The sequence below is a fragment of the Glycine soja genome, chromosome 11, assembly GCF_004193775.1.
Source record: "Glycine soja cultivar W05 chromosome 11, ASM419377v2, whole genome shotgun sequence".
Lineage (NCBI taxonomy): Eukaryota > Viridiplantae > Streptophyta > Magnoliopsida > Fabales > Fabaceae > Glycine > Glycine soja.
This window is the reverse complement of record NC_041012.1, coordinates 42,042,339-42,060,870: the sequence shown is the minus strand read 5'-3', so window position 1 is coordinate 42,060,870 and position 18,532 is coordinate 42,042,339. Positions and strand designations below refer to the sequence as shown.

General features: G+C 31.3%; 3 protein-coding genes across 3 annotated transcripts; 2 read left to right on the top strand and 1 right to left on the bottom strand.

Annotated features, from left to right (window-relative positions):
* Window positions 1–470: 470 nt before the first annotated feature.
* Window positions 471–1,433, top strand: LOC114374980 (pathogenesis-related genes transcriptional activator PTI5-like). Its single transcript, XM_028332709.1, has one exon. The coding sequence runs from the start codon at window positions 505–507 to the stop codon at window positions 1,177–1,179; it is 675 nt and encodes a 224-aa protein (XP_028188510.1). The 5' UTR covers window positions 471–504; the 3' UTR covers window positions 1,180–1,433.
* A 2,795-nt stretch (window positions 1,434–4,228) lies between these two features.
* Window positions 4,229–5,348, bottom strand: LOC114373428 (ethylene-responsive transcription factor ERF091-like). The gene has a single exon (XM_028330888.1). It carries the CDS (start codon window positions 5,233–5,235, stop codon window positions 4,438–4,440), a length of 798 nt encoding a protein of 265 aa, XP_028186689.1. The 5' UTR covers window positions 5,236–5,348; the 3' UTR covers window positions 4,229–4,437.
* A 6,114-nt stretch (window positions 5,349–11,462) lies between these two features.
* Window positions 11,463–17,789, top strand: LOC114375659 (GDSL esterase/lipase At5g45960-like). The gene is made up of 5 exons (XM_028333507.1): window positions 11,463–11,816; window positions 11,916–12,049; window positions 12,775–13,008; window positions 17,063–17,339; window positions 17,437–17,789. Exons 1-5 carry the CDS (start codon window positions 11,555–11,557, stop codon window positions 17,628–17,630), a joined length of 1,101 nt encoding a protein of 366 aa, XP_028189308.1. The 5' UTR covers window positions 11,463–11,554; the 3' UTR covers window positions 17,631–17,789.
* Window positions 17,790–18,532: the final 743 nt, after the last annotated feature.

The following is an 18,532-nucleotide window of genomic DNA, read 5'->3' as shown; positions in this document are numbered from 1 at the left end:
AAAATATTAAAAGCCAATTAAAAGAAAGTTTTTTTATCGAAGAGTCAAATAAATTTTTCGTATAATTACTAATTTTTTTTTACCTAAATTGTAATGTAATGTGTAAGAATAATTTTTTTACCTGAGTTTAAGGATCAATTTAATAATAAATTATATTTTTTAAATATTAATTTTATATTAAATTACAAAATTTAAAAATTAATTTATCATTAAGCTATCTACCATATCAATTTATCAAACTTTTTATATAAAAACCAAATTAATTTTTTTTTAAAATAATCTATCACTTGAAGGAACAAAAATGGGTATTTATCATTATTTTTTCCTTCAAAAATCATGCTTAGACTTTTATGAAGCGTATGAAGTATGAAGTGCAATATTGTAATTATGAAGGAAAAGTGATGGCAAATCCAAAACAAAACCCACCAAACAACAAATAGAAAAGTTAGTCCCACTCTTCCATGCGTGTCCCAAAAACCTCTCTTCTCTGCCACAAAATATTCTATGCCCCCAACCTTTTCCCATTTGTGCTATTCCATAGATATATGCCAAGTCCAAAACCACTTGCCAACTTGCCATTCCTTCAAAAACCAAAGCCAGACCGACCCTAAGAAGAAACCAACAAACATGGGAAGCAAGAAAACCTACGAGGAAGAAGAAAGCACGGCTCTATTTTCCCATTCCCAAACACAAACAGACTTGCTGTTACCCTTCAACGAGAACGACCCACAGGACATGGTCATATACCAAGTCCTCCACGAAGCCAATGCTCTCACCAACACATTCCTCCCTCAGCCCACCAGAAACATAACAAAGAAGCACTACAGAGGAGTCCGCCGCCGTCCTTGGGGAAAATACGCCGCTGAGATTCGCGACTCGGCGCGCCACGGCGCCAGGATATGGCTCGGCACCTTCCAAACCGCTGAAGAGGCTGCCATGGCTTATGACCGAGCCGCGTTCAAGATGAGGGGCTCCAAGGCTTTGCTCAATTTCCCAGCTGAAATTGTTGCTGCTGCTACTGCAACAGAGTTATCTTTCAAAAGTAGTAGTAATAATAATAATAATAATAATAATAACAATCCCGATGCTGTTTCTGATTCCAGTGCTGGTAGCTCTTGCACGAACAATTCCACTTGGGTAAATAGGAATCAGTCAGAAATCACAAGTGGCACAGGTTAGCTAAATGGTGTTGAAGTTGAACAATTAATTGTAGAAATCTTTTTTTGTTTCTTTTTCTCAATCGTTTTGGTTTGTTATAACTATTATAATTATTTGTATCTGTCTGTCCAACTGGACAACAAAAATTAATTAATTGAATGTGATACCATGATCATGCATGGGTTAAAATTATAATGGTTAGTGATTTTTCTTCTTCTTCACCTCTCGTAAAAAATCTTTTGGTTTTAGTGTTAATTAATTGTTCTTTGTTTTTATGTCTGTTATATGGGTCCCTAGAATCTGTGTTTAAAGATAGCCTAGTACTGTTTGAAGTAATGGGAAAAGTGACCATAGGATCACCAACACACTAATAAGAGTGCTCCTTTTCTCAACGGCTTATGTTTAAGCTATAATGAAACTGCACTACTGTGCTTTTTTTTTTTCTTCTTATATAAGATGTGATTGCAACGTCACCTTATAGCACCAACTCCTCTTTGGATTACTACTATTATGTTTAAGCTATAAAGAACAATTTCAGAACTACTATTTGTTAAGGATGGATGAATGTCACATCAAGTATGCATTCATTAAGGACAGTAATATTAAATATAAAGTCTATATTTCATTATATTGCAAAAATGAAAACCATTATTATCTAACTTAACAATAGTCAAGGGAAAAAATGGTTTTCCATTTGTCCTTTGTCAACCTCGTGCTTTGAAGTTTGAATTGTATTTCCCCCTCCCTTAATTTTGTTAAAATTGACCAAAATTTCTCTCCTGAATTTTGATTTGTTGATAAAAAAAATTAAAGACTAATATGTGTTTAGTTTATTTTTAATTATTGAAAATTTTAAAAAATTATTAAATTTCAATTTAGAATAAAAAATAGATTAAAAAACAAACAAATAAAGATAAATTATCATTCTTAGTCTGTGTGGTAACTGTTGAAAGACAATTTCATAACAGGCCGGGTTCAAATTTGGTAAGAGAAATAAATAAATATAATATTATAGTAATTTGAGATGATTGAAATTTTTTTATTTGGCTAACTACAGGAGTAGTACGTGAAATGTATTTTCATTTTAGAAAATATGTTGTTAATACTCTTCTTATTCTATTAAATTTAACTATAATTAAAATGCTAAAAAATCAAGATATCCAATTATGAGCATAAATAATTCTTATATTACGATCAATTTTATCCTTTCATTCTAAATATCTCACAAAATACTTAAAACAATATTAAGCATTTATTCTACTTAAAAGACAAAATAAAAATAAAAATTGGTTCTAGTCATTTTACTTTATAAATCTATGAAACGTGAAGTGTGAGGTTCGTTTCTAATAATGCGTTCCTCCATTTTTTTTTCATTTTTTGAGGTACCCTTTTCTCATTCTTTAATCTCATCCTTTTTTTTAACTCTTTATAAGACTTGTTATAAATCCCACCTTAAAAAAGAAAAGAAAAAGAAAAGTTATGCCGCATTAATACAGTGGATGAATCGGTGATATGTGCCGTGAACATGTGTGCACATTGGCATATAGACAAATTGATTAAAGCAAAACAAAATTGGCCTAACTCGGAGCAACTTGTATGGTCCCCAAAAAATCATCAGTGATATTGACAATTTTATTCACCCAACTGTTAGAGGAAATAACAACATTATTCTCAAGTCTTTCTTCGCATTTCAGAGAGCTCCCTTATAACAAGGTCGATCACCCTAAAATAGGAAAAAAATCTAAATGAAAAAAAAAGGAAAAGGAATGCTAACAATACATTTTTTTTTTTATTATTGACTGAAATATATAAAAAAATAATTTTTTTAGGTCTTACTCTTACATCTTATTTAATGAGTATGATTTTATAGTTCACAATATATTTTAATTAATGACAAAAATTATGTTAGAAACAAAAAGTGTATTATTGGCCCGACGGATGATTTATGCAGAATTAAAGTCTCACCCTCAACGAGTTAAAAAAATTCAAATAGCTTTACAATCAAACCAGAAATTAATTAATTATATAGAAAGAACATTCTTCTCAACTTTTGCAAGAGATACTTTTGTAAAATAATGGCTCAACTTTTGTGTGTCTTTGCACCGAAATCAGGAAAAACTAAACAGGTTATATAGAACTGGGGCATGCTTTGTGGTCCTTCATTGAAAATGAAAAATATTGCAATGGTCTTCACACCAGTCCAAGATTTGCATAGGCCTTGGACAGTCCAATCATAAAGATACGAGGATTGGAAATCAATGTTTCCAATTATTTTAGTTTTTTTTTATGAAATAATTAAAATATTTAAGTAATTTTTAAACTATTGAATATTTATCATTTATTGATATATTTGAGTAAAGTTTAAGGACTACTTTATAATACTCGTAAAAAAAGGACTACTTTATAATACTTTAAAAACTACTCGATGATCAACACGGATTTAATTCAGTTTGACAAGTAATAGTAATTAATAATTACTAATTTTTTTTGAAGAGGCGAAAGAAAGATATTATTCATTCAGCAAAAAAAAAAAAGAAGAAGATATTATTAATAAGAATTGGGTCTACCACAAGATGTGGTTCTCCAAAAAAACATACATGAATACACCAGCCGGTGCAAAATTCTGCAGCAAAACATAAAATCTCTACCCGAATTTAATCTGCCAGATTTATGGACATGAGCTAAAAGAACCGGACACCTGCCATCACATCACAGCATCTGATACTGCATATGCCATTTTGTAACAACACTATAGGCCCACCTAAACATGCAAAAAAAAAAAAAATTCCATACCAGCCAAAGTAATAATAATAATAATAATAATAATAATAATAATAATAATAATAATAATAATAATAATAATAATAATAATAATAATAATTCAGTTTGATATTACTATTATTATCATTGTACTCGAATGCAACCACATTAGTTAGTACAAATTTTATGATAAGCAAATAACCTTATTACCGTCATTTTGCAGTTTAACGCTCTTTTATCCCTTTACTGGACCTTGAAAATAATTTAGAAAATAGTTTTGAGCTCTAATTAATAAGGAATGAAACATAAATGACAAAACTCAGTTTTCTGAAATGCTATTGTACACATGAATCATGATCTTTTTAGATATTCTTTCTTCCTGCCAAATCATTAACTTAGCAGTTTGATGACAAATACAGCAAAAAAATATGCAAAATATGTGACAAAATGGCTACAATATTTCTATATATGACCACCTTAAAGACTAATAAACTATTGTAATTAATTGTGAGTATTCTGTCAAAAAGAAGACAGTAAACTGTCCAAATAATCACTTCCTAGGTCCTGAAATACAAAAGCACCTAGTTCATTTTCTACCATGCATTCCAACTTTTTTGTTGCAGGTTGTTCATTCACCATATCATCAAATGCTTCCCTTTCCATTGATGCTCTCTTCCTGGAGTTGATTAATTTTTCTTTGTTCCCTATGCATGTGCAAGCAAGATGATTAGTTCCTTTGTGGTCACATGCTAAAGCATTTGCACCCCTCTCAAGTGGGAAATTAAGGTATGCCTTTGGACCTCTAATCCTCAAAGCAGCCTTGTCATAAGCCAAAGCTGCTTCTTCAGCAGTGTCAAATGTTCCTAGCCAAACTCTAGCACCTTTCTTGGATGAGTCTCTAATCTCCGCAGCATATTTACCCCATGGCCTTCTCCTAACTCCCCTGTAGTGTTTTGTAATTGCCTTCTCTATTCTCAGAGCATCTTCCACCTTGTTACGAGTTTCATTAGCACTTCCAATTTCCAAGTTGTTATGGCTAGAATCTTCTCTATTGCTTGTGTTAGGTAGAATAATACCATCTAAAACTTCTTCCCAGAAATCAGCTCCCATTGATATCCACCTCCCTAAACTTGGAAGCCTTTGTAGAATTTCCATGGACCCTTCTCTTCCATCAAGGTTAGGAAGTTCTTCCCAAGAGTTTGAAGATTCTGCTGCATCACCTTTTCTTCCATCTGCTCCATCACTGCTCATAATTTTGGCCCACACATTCTCAAGAATCCCTTCAGAAGTTGCACCATGATTACTATGAATATCCATTTTGGTAATGAAAGGTGGAATAAGTGATATTATGAGTCTTATATAAAACTAGACATGCATTCATGCAATGTGAAAGGCAATTTGACAGCTCATCAGGTTTGCTTTAATATGATAAATGAATGGAAACACAATTGGAAACTTGTGCATTAATGCACCTACCAGCTATGTTTAAGGAGGATTTCAGGATTTTCAACACCATGACACGTTTAATAAAAATGGGTTACATTTTTTTATTGCTTCATTCTTGACTTGTGTACTTGTTCAATCATTTGGGACTTCATCCCATGCTGATTTTGTATACCTTGTGCGTTGTATTGGAATACGTTCCTTAAATTCATGGATCAAACATTACGAAACAGAGAGGCAGAAGCATTTGAAAGCTGGCATGGGTGGACTTTGTTGCTTTTTTTATTGAAGTTTGGAACCATTATAAGTTTGGTAGAACTAATTTAATGGTTTGGTAAGTCAAACCAAAACCGATTGCCCAAATTTAATTTACAGGGGATGCAAGTTAAACAAAGTTAAACGAAACTTATTACTAGGCTCAATGTAGAAAATAATAATAGTCCTTGTATGAAATCATGACATAATTTGCTGAAAATTACTTGAGTATCAGGGAAAAAGTAAAGGTATGAAAGGATAATTAAAAAACCTACTAACACTTAATTATTTATGACAAAATCAGAGATTATTAAATTATTTTTGACGTATTGATCACGTAAATCAACCAACCAACAAATTAAGTTACCTTAAAAACTAAAAGGTAAAGCTTTATTGTTGGGAGTTATCTTATTTAATTTCATTCAAATTAGTCTAATTCTCGATATAATAAAATTTATGAAACCCTTCCTCTTGGCAAAATTTCTGGATCTAAAATCTCACTAGTGGGCTAATTAATTCCATCATGACTTTTTCCTCCCGACTGTTCATGAGGTTTACATCACTTCTTATGTCCATTGGTAGAAGTATTATTGTCTAAGCATAATTTATTTGACTTTGAAAGATAAATCCAAGCGAATATACAACAGTGCTACGAACCCATTCCAAATCAAAACAAGGTGGCGTGAAGGAATCCACAATGGGAATTTCTTGGGGCGAAAGAATATTGAGTTTGATTAAGGGAGTGATGGATTAATGGAAGGTTGATTAAAAAAAAACACGAAACAATGCACACGGTTGGACCTTAAAAAATTGATATCTACAACGCCAGAACCGGGGAAGGCTTCTTAGCACTAATGCAAATTGTTGGTTGGTGTATGCAAAATGAAAATGCGGCACTGGGCTCTTGATTCGATGAACCAAACGGCGCAGGTGCTTTGCAAATTTGTGTTTGGTGAAAGAAATTCAAAAAGGGTCAATCAGTTCATATGAATCAGCCTTACTACTATTCAGGAATATTTTTCGTAACATTGACTTCAGCATATTTCCAGATTGCGTGGTTTTGACATAGAAATGCCTATTCCTATGAACTACATTTCTAATAGACTTGGGCTGGATTTGTTTTGTGTGTTGGCCCTTTGTATGTACCCTACGGAAAACGATAGGATGATGCTAGGTGCACCCAGCACTTAATGATAAAAGTCTAAAATACCCTTGTCTTTTTTTAAAAAAATTTGTGCACCCAGCCTCTTCTTCTTCCGCGATTGCGAGTGCCCCTTCTTCTTGTTCAGCCCACGCCCGATTTATCTTTTTCTTTTGTTCTTCTTCAGCATTATTGTTGTTGTGTTCGTGGTGCTTTGAAGGTTCTTCTCTTCCGACAGGACATGCATTGTGCTACTCTACTGTCGACTGTCGAGGTAAACCTCTTCTCCCTTTTGTTGTGTTGTTTGCGTTTCTGCTTCCATTTTTGCTGGTGTAGTGTAGTTTGTAGGGATTTAGTTGATCCGCATAGGAATTTAGGTTATCCGCACTAGAGATATGTTAGGATTTAGATGATCTGCAATAGGATTTAGATGATCCATAATGTGTTTTGATCCGCAACAAACATACGAATCAAGTTGATCCGTATGCTTCTCAGGGATCAACTTGATCCGTATGCTTCTTGCTGATTAAGTTGATCCATAAGAGGCATACAGATCAACTTGATCCGTATGTGTTCTACGGATCAACTTGATCCATGAGAAGCATACGGATCAAGTTGATTCGTAGTGCTTCATACGGATCAACTTGATCCGTATTACCTTATTTTAATTTTAAAAAAAATGCCAAATAGGTTTTTATTTATGAAAAATGTTTGTTATTAGGATTTAGGGTTAGTTTTGAGGGTTGTAGGTTGAAGTAGAATACGAAAGAATAATGAAATAAGTTTCAAATTATGCTGTAATTGTTTGATGTTGATATTGCTTTGAAATTTGATTATGCTACATTGTTTGGTTTGTATTGTACTGTTTGATTTGTTTGAACATGAACATGTTGATATTGGTTTGGAAAACCTTAAGCCAAGAATAGAAATGGAATGTTGTTTAATAGATAAGTCAAACTTGCTAAGCTCAAATCAGTAAAGGCACTAGAACAAAAAATTCATTTGAAAGAAAAGTGACCATAAAACTTGAAGTGAATCTTGTTTAACAAATAAGTCAAGCTTGCTTAACAACACTCATAACTGACTTGATTTACTTAAGCTCATATGTTTCCTGTTTGGGCTTTGTTTATGGCCTAGTCAAACTCAGTTAGAACTCAGAAGGGTAACTTGCCCATATAATATAAAAAATCTCCTGCATATGTGGTTTAGGCAAAAGTGCAAAATTTCAAACTTGGCCCTAGATAAAATACTTAATGAAAACTTCATAATAAGTGTAAACCTGTTATTTTCTAGTCCAATTAGGAAGCCAGCTTCAGCTAGGGCTGCCAAGAGGCTTCTTGTCCCACATCTTTTCCAGTCACGGCATACGAGGATTAAGTCAACTGACTTCCTATCCTAGCATCTTTTCCATTTCTATTCTTGGTTCCTAGCCGTATGAAATCTGAGTTAAACCAAATGAAAACCTTAAGGGCATAAGTTGATTTTAGGGGATAGGAGGAACTCAACCTTCTTACCTTTTTAATTACTTATCCTATAAGTAGTTATGGAGAATTTCATTGGCATACCGAACCACATATTTTAGATAAGTATTTTGGCTATTAATTACATTGCGATGAATTTGCTAAACATATACATATACAATTTGTATATGTTTAGGATGGCAACTTGCTAACAAAATGGTATATGGTGTCCGTCCAATCGTTGATGAGTATGACAAGTTAATAGAGTATGTTTGCTTGGAGGGTTTGGATTGGGAAATGGCAGAAAAGCTACATGAGGAAATGAAAGGGAGTGGTTTGCGTCTGAAGGGCATGATGAGGGTTAAGTGAAACCAATGTTTACACCACTACAACAATACTCTCAGCCTCGACAACCTCCTTGTCCATCTCCTTGACAGCTCTAATCAAACCCCTTGTCATGCCTTTGAGACGCAAACCACTCCCTTTCATTTCCTTCTGTAGCTTTTCTGCCATTTCCTAATCCAAAGCCTTCAAGCAGAGAGACTGTATTAACTTGTCATACTTATAAACGATTATTAATCTTTTACTGTCAGTCACAATAACTCATGATTAGTAAAATGCACAAACCCTATATCATTCTACATATGATTTTAATCAATTACACGTATAAACAATTAAATTATTTTTTAAAATCACAACAGAAACAAACTTATAATTTAAAAAAATTTAAACTTAAATAAATGTTACAAATTCAAAATCTGTATAAACCTTACGGATCAACTTAATCCGTATGATTTATGGACCACCCCCACTCATGCACACCCAGCACAAATGCGTACCTCATATGTCGCCGTTGACGAATCAACCACCACAACAATGAACATCGGCCCCTTCACCTTCACCGAAGCTCACCTATCGCAAGAAAAAATCACACGGAAGAGAGAAAACGGAAGAAAAAAAAAGCTTCACAGCTAAAAGCATTGCGCACCCACCTTTTTAACGAAGAAGATAGACAAGGGACATTTATGATATTTTTAAAAAATGTTGAGTGCACCAACAATAATGTTGGATACACCTAGCATCACCCAAAATGATATGAGGGTATCCCCAACAAGAAGAGACATCAATGTCAAAGTAATAAAAGCATGAATAATATTATATTCTCTTACAAATGTTTTTATTAATTTATAGAAAAATAGTAAATAAAAAATAAATATATTTAATTTTTTGAATAAGTGTGACAAAATGAGTTGGACTAGTCCAAACTAACTTGATGAAATATAGGTCTTAAATTTTAAATTTTGAGTCTGAAATAAATTTCAATCTTTTCAATCCAATTCGATAAACTAAAATGCAAAAACCTGCTAAAAATCCTAATAAATTGAGTTTTTTTAAGGGTTTGAGCTTCATTTTAAAAGTCCAAATTAATTTTAAGCTTTTTGGGTCCGGCATATATGCTATAGCATGCAATCTGCATCGGCTTGACCCACATTAGATTGAGTATCCTACCACCTGTAGTTTTGAAAATATCAAAATTAATTGATATTTTCCATATAAATAAGACGATATTGTAGAATAATTTTAAAAAACATTGAGGTCCCTCTTTTTTTCGTTTTGAATACATGTCTCCCTTTCAGTGCTTAGTGTCAATAATATATATATATATATATATATATATATATATATATATATATATATATATATATATATATATATATATATATATTTTTTTTTTTTTCCTGCTAAATGTTATATAAAATTTTAAAAAGTACAATTTTTAATGCATGTTTTTTCTTATAAGTTTTCCTGCGTGAGTTGTTGGCTAAACGGTATCCTTATTGAAGTTTGGATGTGTATAGGAAAACAAGGGTAGCAAATTCTATTTTTCCCCATATTTTTAACCCCATATTTCCACCTCTCTTTGTCTCTAATAAATTTACATCTATGTACCACCATTATTTTACAATATAATTCATTTAAACAAATGCAAGTTCAGTATAACCTAAAAGAGAAAAAATAAGCACACTCAAAAAAAGTACAAAGGACAACTTATATACGAGCTGAGTGTAGCAAGTCCCCGAGAGCATTTCATGTCATCTTGTATGCGTTATGCCAATAGAGGCCTACTTTTTTTACGAAATTATATTCGATCGTACTATTTAATAACCATTTTTTAATCAAAACAAAATTACCTAATTTTTTAATAATCATCTGAAATTGATCATACATTCAGGAAATATATAGGCTATTGATCGAATAGTATTGATGTCGATACAAAAAACATTGTTTAGTGAAAAAGGGAGAAGTTTTTTTAACATAAAGATGGGATAACAGAAAGTTATTGTTTTGATTTTAGGGTGCTTTTTTAAGATATGTGTATACAATACACACGTGTATAAGATATAATAAGACAAATAAAATTGTATGTACGTATAATTGATATCAAACAGTACAAACCGATATTGAAGGCCACATATAGTTTGACACTTGTCAGTCTAGTGATTTTTTTATATATTTAAAATAGGCCTAAAAATTTGAGCTAAGAATGTAAAAAGGGAAAGTTGAATCATAACCTTTCATCAATAAAGAAACCAATGTCTTTTATCAACAAAGAAACCAATGTACTATAATCACGTTATATGTGCAACACTGCGCGCAGGTGTATTTATAGGTGGATGCTTGAAGCGCTATATATGTGATCGTGCTGTTTATGACAACTACATTACATTAGCTATGCTTTTATATCTGCTTTATTTGAACTATCATTTGATGTTTATGCTGTAAGCTAGCTTTGATGAAAATGAATAGCTAAATCATATATGGGATATATTTTTTTGTCATACGTAAGTTGATGCTTTTCAAAATCCGGTTATATATTTCTGAAATAAACCAGTTGATAGTGTGTGTTGCATCATTTTCTTTTCACTAATAGAAGAACATGATTAATTAATCGTATCTAAATATTGTTCAAACCGTCCTTTAATTTTAGCAGACTATATATTATATTATTTTATTCAAATTTCAAGCTTTGTGTGATCTGTCTCCACGTTATTTTCCGTATATGATATTATAATATATTAATATCATGGGTAAATAGAAGGAAATGTTTGATTCGATTTGCCAACTAAAGCACACACTAAATTCATATTAAAAAAAGTTACAGATAAAACATCATACTTCACAGGGTTATTTTGCTCATGAAAATTAGCCTTGTCCAGTTGTGTACTTGACCTATAATAACTCTATAAATAAGAGTCATTCGTCTCAGTATCCCAGTCCAAAGTTCAAAAACATCTTCAACCAACTTGATTCCCATTTTGAACCTCATTCAGTTGGCATGGGAATCTCTAATACACACTTGTTTCTTTCTCTTGTGCAGATTTTCATTCTATGCTTGCTATGTTTCATGGCCAAAGTTGAAGCTTCAAACCAAAAGCTTTCAGGCTTTTATGTGTTTGGAGACTCCACGGTAGACCCAGGAAACAATAACTACATAAAAACACCTTTTAGGAGCAATTTTCCACCGTACGGAAGGGACTTTTCCAACCAAGTTCCTACAGGGAGATTTACCAATGGGAGGCTTGCCACTGATTACATTGGTAATTAATTATCAACTTATAAGCTTGCTTTCTTTGATATGTATATAAACTTATAACTTACATTGAGTAACTTTGTGATGTGTTTAAAATGCACTGCAGCTTCATACGTAGGTCTCAAGAAAGATGTTCTTCCACCTTATTTGGACCCAAACCTCAGAATTGAGGAGCTGATGACAGGAGTCAGTTTTGCCTCCGCTGGTTCTGGCTTTGACCCACTTACACCAAGCATGACAGTAATATCTCACTTACTTTCTTTCTTAACTTCTTTGTGTTGTAGACTTGTAGTGCTGGTCCAAAAACAGTCTCTTTCACCATTAGTTTTCTCCTACTTTATGCATCTAGTCATATTTACTGGGACATATATTTGGGCACCCATTATCTTATTGTACACCTAGTGATCATCAAGAAAGAGAAAAACTTATAGATAGGATATATGTGATATCATGAAGTGATAGGAAAAAAAATAAAGAAAAATGATAGGTGTTAATTAAGTGTTCAAATATCATAATTCTATTTACTATGACAAAGAAGGTTGTAATATTTAATAAATTTTAATTAATAATAAAAAATATATCCAAAAAAAGTGTAGCACAAAAGATTTATGACACCTCAATATTATTTTACATCACGAGGAATAAAGAGAGAAGATAAAAAAAAATTAGGTAATAAGTTTTTTTTGCACAGTAAAAAATATTATATTAACAAAAACAGTTTGCCACAAGGGATGACAAATTATAGCAAGTTACAGAGCAAATGCCTGCAATAGGTGTTAATGATATATAGGTGTCAAACTATAGCAAGTTACAGAGCAAATGAAAAAAGCCTGCAATAGGTGTTAATGATATATATGTGTAATGTATATATCATTCCTCAAGTGTATTACCTTTTCCTATGATTTACCAAAGTGGAGATCAAACTGATGCATACAATTTAATGAGAAATTCTCTATTTATTTCAGAACGTAATTCCAATAGAAAAGCAGTTGGAGTATCTTAGAGAATGCAGAAAGAGGTTGGAGGATGCATTGGGTAAGCGAAGAATTGAAAATCATGTGAAGAATGCAGTGTTCTTCCTCAGTGCCGGTACGAATGACTTCGTTCTTAATTATTTTGCTATACCGGCACGAAGAAAGAGCTACAGTATTCTGGCATACCAGCAGTTCTTAATCCAACACGTGAGAGAATTTATACAGGTTTGCTTCAATTACGTACTCCCTCGCTATAAATTAATTATTTCAAAGTTTAGCTTCCATGCTAGTAGTATTTATGTTTGAATCTTTTTACGAGTGTACGTGGCTATAATGAAGCCATACATTAAATGACTATTTCTTTTATATACTCTTCCCGACTCAAAATAACTTTAATTAATGATTGAAGAATTGTACTAAAAATACTTACAAATTTACCACATAAAAAATTGAAACATACCAGAAGTACTCACAGTCACACTGCTTTGTTGATTAGGGACCTAATTAACTTTTGTTTCCGCATTATTGTCATTAATTTATAGTAACGGGAAACCCTATTTACTTAATCAAGTTGTATTATAAACATTCTCCATAATTTATTTTGGGCAACTGAATTGGGATTTCTACATTTTAAAATGCCCAATGAAAAGGGATATTCAACAACCTACTTTTGTCGATGAAACTTCTATTAATAAATAAAAGCACACTGCAACATGTCGAAAGAGAGGAATAAAGAAGAAGACACTCAGACAATTGAATGGTTGCCAATAATAATGAAGAGAGGGACAATATGAAAACTATTGGCCTGACTCAAACTCAACCCCACATACCTTGAAACCAAATTAACTTCACTTCAATAACAAACAAAAAATGCGGTGAAACAAATTGCTTGCTGTGCCAAGAATATGGGCATATGGCAGTAAAACAATACGTATATAGAAGAAGTGTGGATCCTTTAGTGGTTGGCACCGTCGTCAACATACATGTCCCTGCTTTTAACATTGAAAAATGTTTAGTGGACACCAATTGACATGTCCACAGACCACAGCCACACTAATTATTAAGAGAGAATAAAGTAAAAGAAAAAAAATTGATAAATGTGTAACGTAATGTAAAGCATAAGAATAAGTTTTTTTTTTATCAGTGCGGTAAGAATAAGAATGATGATAAGAAAAATATTTTTTTAGCCATGATAATGGAAAATGAGAAATATAGAGTATTAATTAAGTATTTATATTATTGGGTGTCCATAAAATATATTAAAATGTACTAATAATATAAAATATTATTATCCTCCAAGTCAATCATGAAGTGTTAGGTATAATACATTTGTTAATCTTTATGATAATCGTCGTGAAAAAAAACTTTATGATAGTCGTTTCAAAAATTATATTTATAATAAATTTTAATTGATTAAAAAAGTAAAAAAAAATTAGACTGGTAATATATCTAAATTCAACTCTTTATTTTTTTAGTTTAATGTTTTGGTCTACATTTTTATTTGATGTCATTTTACAATTATAATCAATATTTTTTCTATATTTTTTTTACCCTTTTAGTTAACTAATGTATATCTTTGAAGAAATTAATTAAATGAAAGATAGAGAAAATTAGTTTTTATTTAATTAGAACACTAATTAATTATAGAAACAACTCAGTAATTGGAGAGAGTAGCATAGAGACAACTCAGTAGTACTTAATATTAATTATCATAAGAAAATATTATAGTAATAACATTTTCTAAAATACTTTTTTTGTTTACCAATCTAAAATACTTTTTTAAAGATCGTTCTTCGTTCAAATAAACCAAAATGCAATCCATTTATTACCAAGATTATCCACTTACCTTGGAACTGGAGTCTGGAGACCTATACAATATATATGCATGAATGTTATGAACTGCAGAATGTAAGTTAATTGTATATATATATATTTTTGGTGAAGGTAAGTTAATTGCATTAAAATGGTTAATTAATACTAGTAATTAACTAGACCACAGGCAATGACGTGGCCTGTCATGTATCTTGTATAAGTTTTCCATTTTTATAAACTCTATGGCTGCTATGAGAGCCTGAGAAGAAAATAACTCTGTCTTGCCTCTAATTAAATTGGGTCCTGTACACCTTTCTCGACCTCTGGGTTAAATTGAGGTCATGTATTTATTAAAAATATTTATTATAAAAACAAATGTAATATTTTTAAGAATAATTAAAGTATTTAATAAAATGCACCAATTTTTTAAATTGTATCCCTATAACATTAGTTAGTGAAATTTTTTAATAGATAAAATAACTATTATAAACTTCCCCACGAAGGTTAATTCAAACAATCAAAAGTATCAAAATCATTATAAAAAACATTTTATTTATAAACCTATCAAGTGTGGATCACAGGATCTTAACAAGTGTTATACACTTATAATGTGGAGTAACAATTCAAGGTTTTGGCGAATATACCTAATACAAAAAAGTATGTTGAAAACCATGCTCCTACGTTTTTGGGCCAAATTTATGTCAGCTATATGGAAGTAGTATGTTGACTATGTTCTTGCTCAATTGATGCTGATGCAGTTCTGTCCCATCTCACGATGTCCGTCCCAATTAATACGATACATGACTTACTTGAAGAAACCTTTTTAATATCAGTAGTTAATATTTTTTTATTTATTATAACTTGATGACTATTATTAATAGTTTTTATTTCTTATTATAAATTTATATTCTTAGAATCGAGTCGTATCTTGATCCATGATACTTAACTTCTAATATGTATCTAAGCATTTGAGGTTAAGATACTGTATATCTTTCTCATTAGATTGTATTCCGATCTAAATCAAGTCCCTCTTAAATTAGAAATAAACCGATTAAAATTCCCGATTATAATCTCAAAAAGACTCCAATCATAACACATGTTGAGACTTTGGAAATGTGATAGGATTTTCCTACAAACCATGACAACTCAGCTTGAGAGGGTGAGATGAATAACATGCGAAATTACATCCCATGAATCCCGAGATTTGGTTTAACATCTTGATACACTATAATGACACATTAATGACCGAATGTATGTGTTCTAAGCAAAGATAAAATGGCCCTTTTTTGACCTAAAAAGACAAGTTATATATTACAGTTCATAGTGTTTTGGATTAAGTTGTCTCCACTACAAACAAAACCTTTTTTGGAACAAAATTTATTACTTTATTTACATTAGAAGGGCTTGAACTTTTTTGTTTATCATATTATTTACAAACAAAACCTTTGGTAAATTCTATGCTTGAGTTTGAATTGTAGCCCTTACTAGTGATGAATATATAAAATTTTCTTAATGGAGACAACTTTTTTATAATATTTATATAAAAAATATTACATTTTTTACAAAATACATAAGGTTAAGATAAAAGAATCAAAAAAACTTTTTTTACATGAAAATAAAATACTTAAAGCTTCTACCTATTACTTTGCTGGTTAGCTTCTATTATTACATATATCCTTTGTGTATTTTTTATTTATTTTAAAATGTATGATTTTTTTATTATTAATACTATAAAAAATTAAGAACATAAGTGGTAAAATTAGTACTATTTTATTTTTTTCTTTTATCTCTTATAATTTTTTTATACCAATTTATTTTAAAAAATTATCTTATTGAGACAATACTAATTCTTATTTTTTGCTCCTATAAAAAAATTAGTATTGTCTCAATAACATAATTGACAAATATATTTAATAATTCTTATTGGTGTCTCAATAAGATAATTGACAACGGTAGGGGAATTTTTTTTTATCTGGAGGAACTATTACATTCACAATCTTATATGTGCATCCATGTAGGAGACGCCATCAGGCATTTAGAATTTTAGAAATTTTGCACAAGTTTACATAGTGCCTTAAAACCGAAGAACAAAGTTAACTGAATTAAAAATCACTGCAAAGAAAAAAAACAACTCAAGTGGAATCCTTTGTATATTGCATTTGACCTCCTATCCTTCTATGTTACATTGTTTTTTCTCAACTAATTGTTAATTTTTATTAAAAAAAAAAGAAATTAAATCCTTAATTTTTTCTATTTTATTCTTTTTTAATTATTCAACCAACCTTATATCTTTATCCTTCTATGTTACATGTAACATGAGTATATAAGTTAGTCTCACATCACTTCAGTATACAAATATGTTGTCTATTCACCTGTTGCATCAAGCAGTTTCAATTAATTTTCATACTATACGATGAGGATTCCCAAACGAAGTGAAACTAACTAATACCAAAAATAATTTGTTCAGGATTTGTTGGCAGAAGGTGCTCGAAAAATTGCAATAAGTGGAGTACCTCCAATGGGATGCCTACCGTTCATGATCACCTTGAATTCCCCTAATGCATTTTTTCAGCGTGATTGTATTGACAAATATTCCTCCATTGCAAGAGATTACAATCTACTCCTTCAACATGAATTGCACGCAATGCAATTGCAGCTCAATATGTCTACTCCAGATGCTAAGATCTATTATGTTGACATATATAAACCCATAGCCGATATGATTCAAATGCGGAAAAGATTTGGTTTGTAATAATTGCTTGAGATAACTATTTTTCTTCAAAGGAAAATATTACAAAATAGTTTATCCCCTGACATTTTTTGTTTGTTTGTTTGTGCTAGGCTTTGATGAGGTTGATAGTGGCTGTTGTGGAAGTGGGTACATTGAAGCATCAATTTTGTGTAATAAGCTTTCAAATGTGTGCGTTGATCCATCAAAGTATGTATTCTGGGATTCAATTCACCCAACAGAAAAGACATACCACAACATCTTCTTGGCTAGCCTGTCCACCATTGATTTCATTGTCAATAACTAGAATAATTAGTTCCTAATGATACATTCCTTCGTTTTCTTCTTATCGATTATGGGGTCCCACATTCAATGTATTTCTTCTTCCCCCTAGTAGTATATGCCAAAGTGGCATATATACAAAATAAAATCTGATCAATAATGTGATCAACGTACGCCAATCAAATAGGTTCTAAACACATCTTATGACTGCACAATACCATCCATTTCTTTCCCCTCTCCCTCATAAATGTGTTATACATATAAACACAAATAACATGCTAAATTTCATCTTAAATGAATTGACATTAATTAAGTGAAGTTTATACAAACAACTAGCACTCTATAATCGAGATAGACAATATAAGAATTTCCAAGAAAGCAAGAATTCTCATTAATTTCATGGTTATCACGCAAGCCCAAAACAACTAAGAAGAATAAGGACCACTAAGAGCCTAAGCCAATCAATAATCTTATATAATGTACGGGCTCTCAAATTTGATGTGTGTTCTTTTTCTTCACCCCTCCCCCCTAAAGAAAGCAATATGGGCCGGATTTATCAATTGGATGTATATATACGACAGTCAATGTTAAGGATAAAGGTTTGAGAGGTAAAAATCATTGAAAGTCAATGGTGAGGACATCACATAAGGGATAGCGTTCCATGTATATATATGATCGGTACTGATGACGTCCAAATATGACATGATGGTAAGAATTAAATGAGTAACAATTTAAGGATTGATTAAGTAATGTTTTAAATATATGGATTAAATTAATCTAAAAGATTGACATAATGATATAAAGTCTTGTTCTATATACATAAATAAAAATAATCTATTTAATAAGAGAATATATGTTTGATTCCGACTATGTGTAAAATTTGATTGAGTCAGCGATAATCACGCATCGCAAACGAAATTAGTCTTT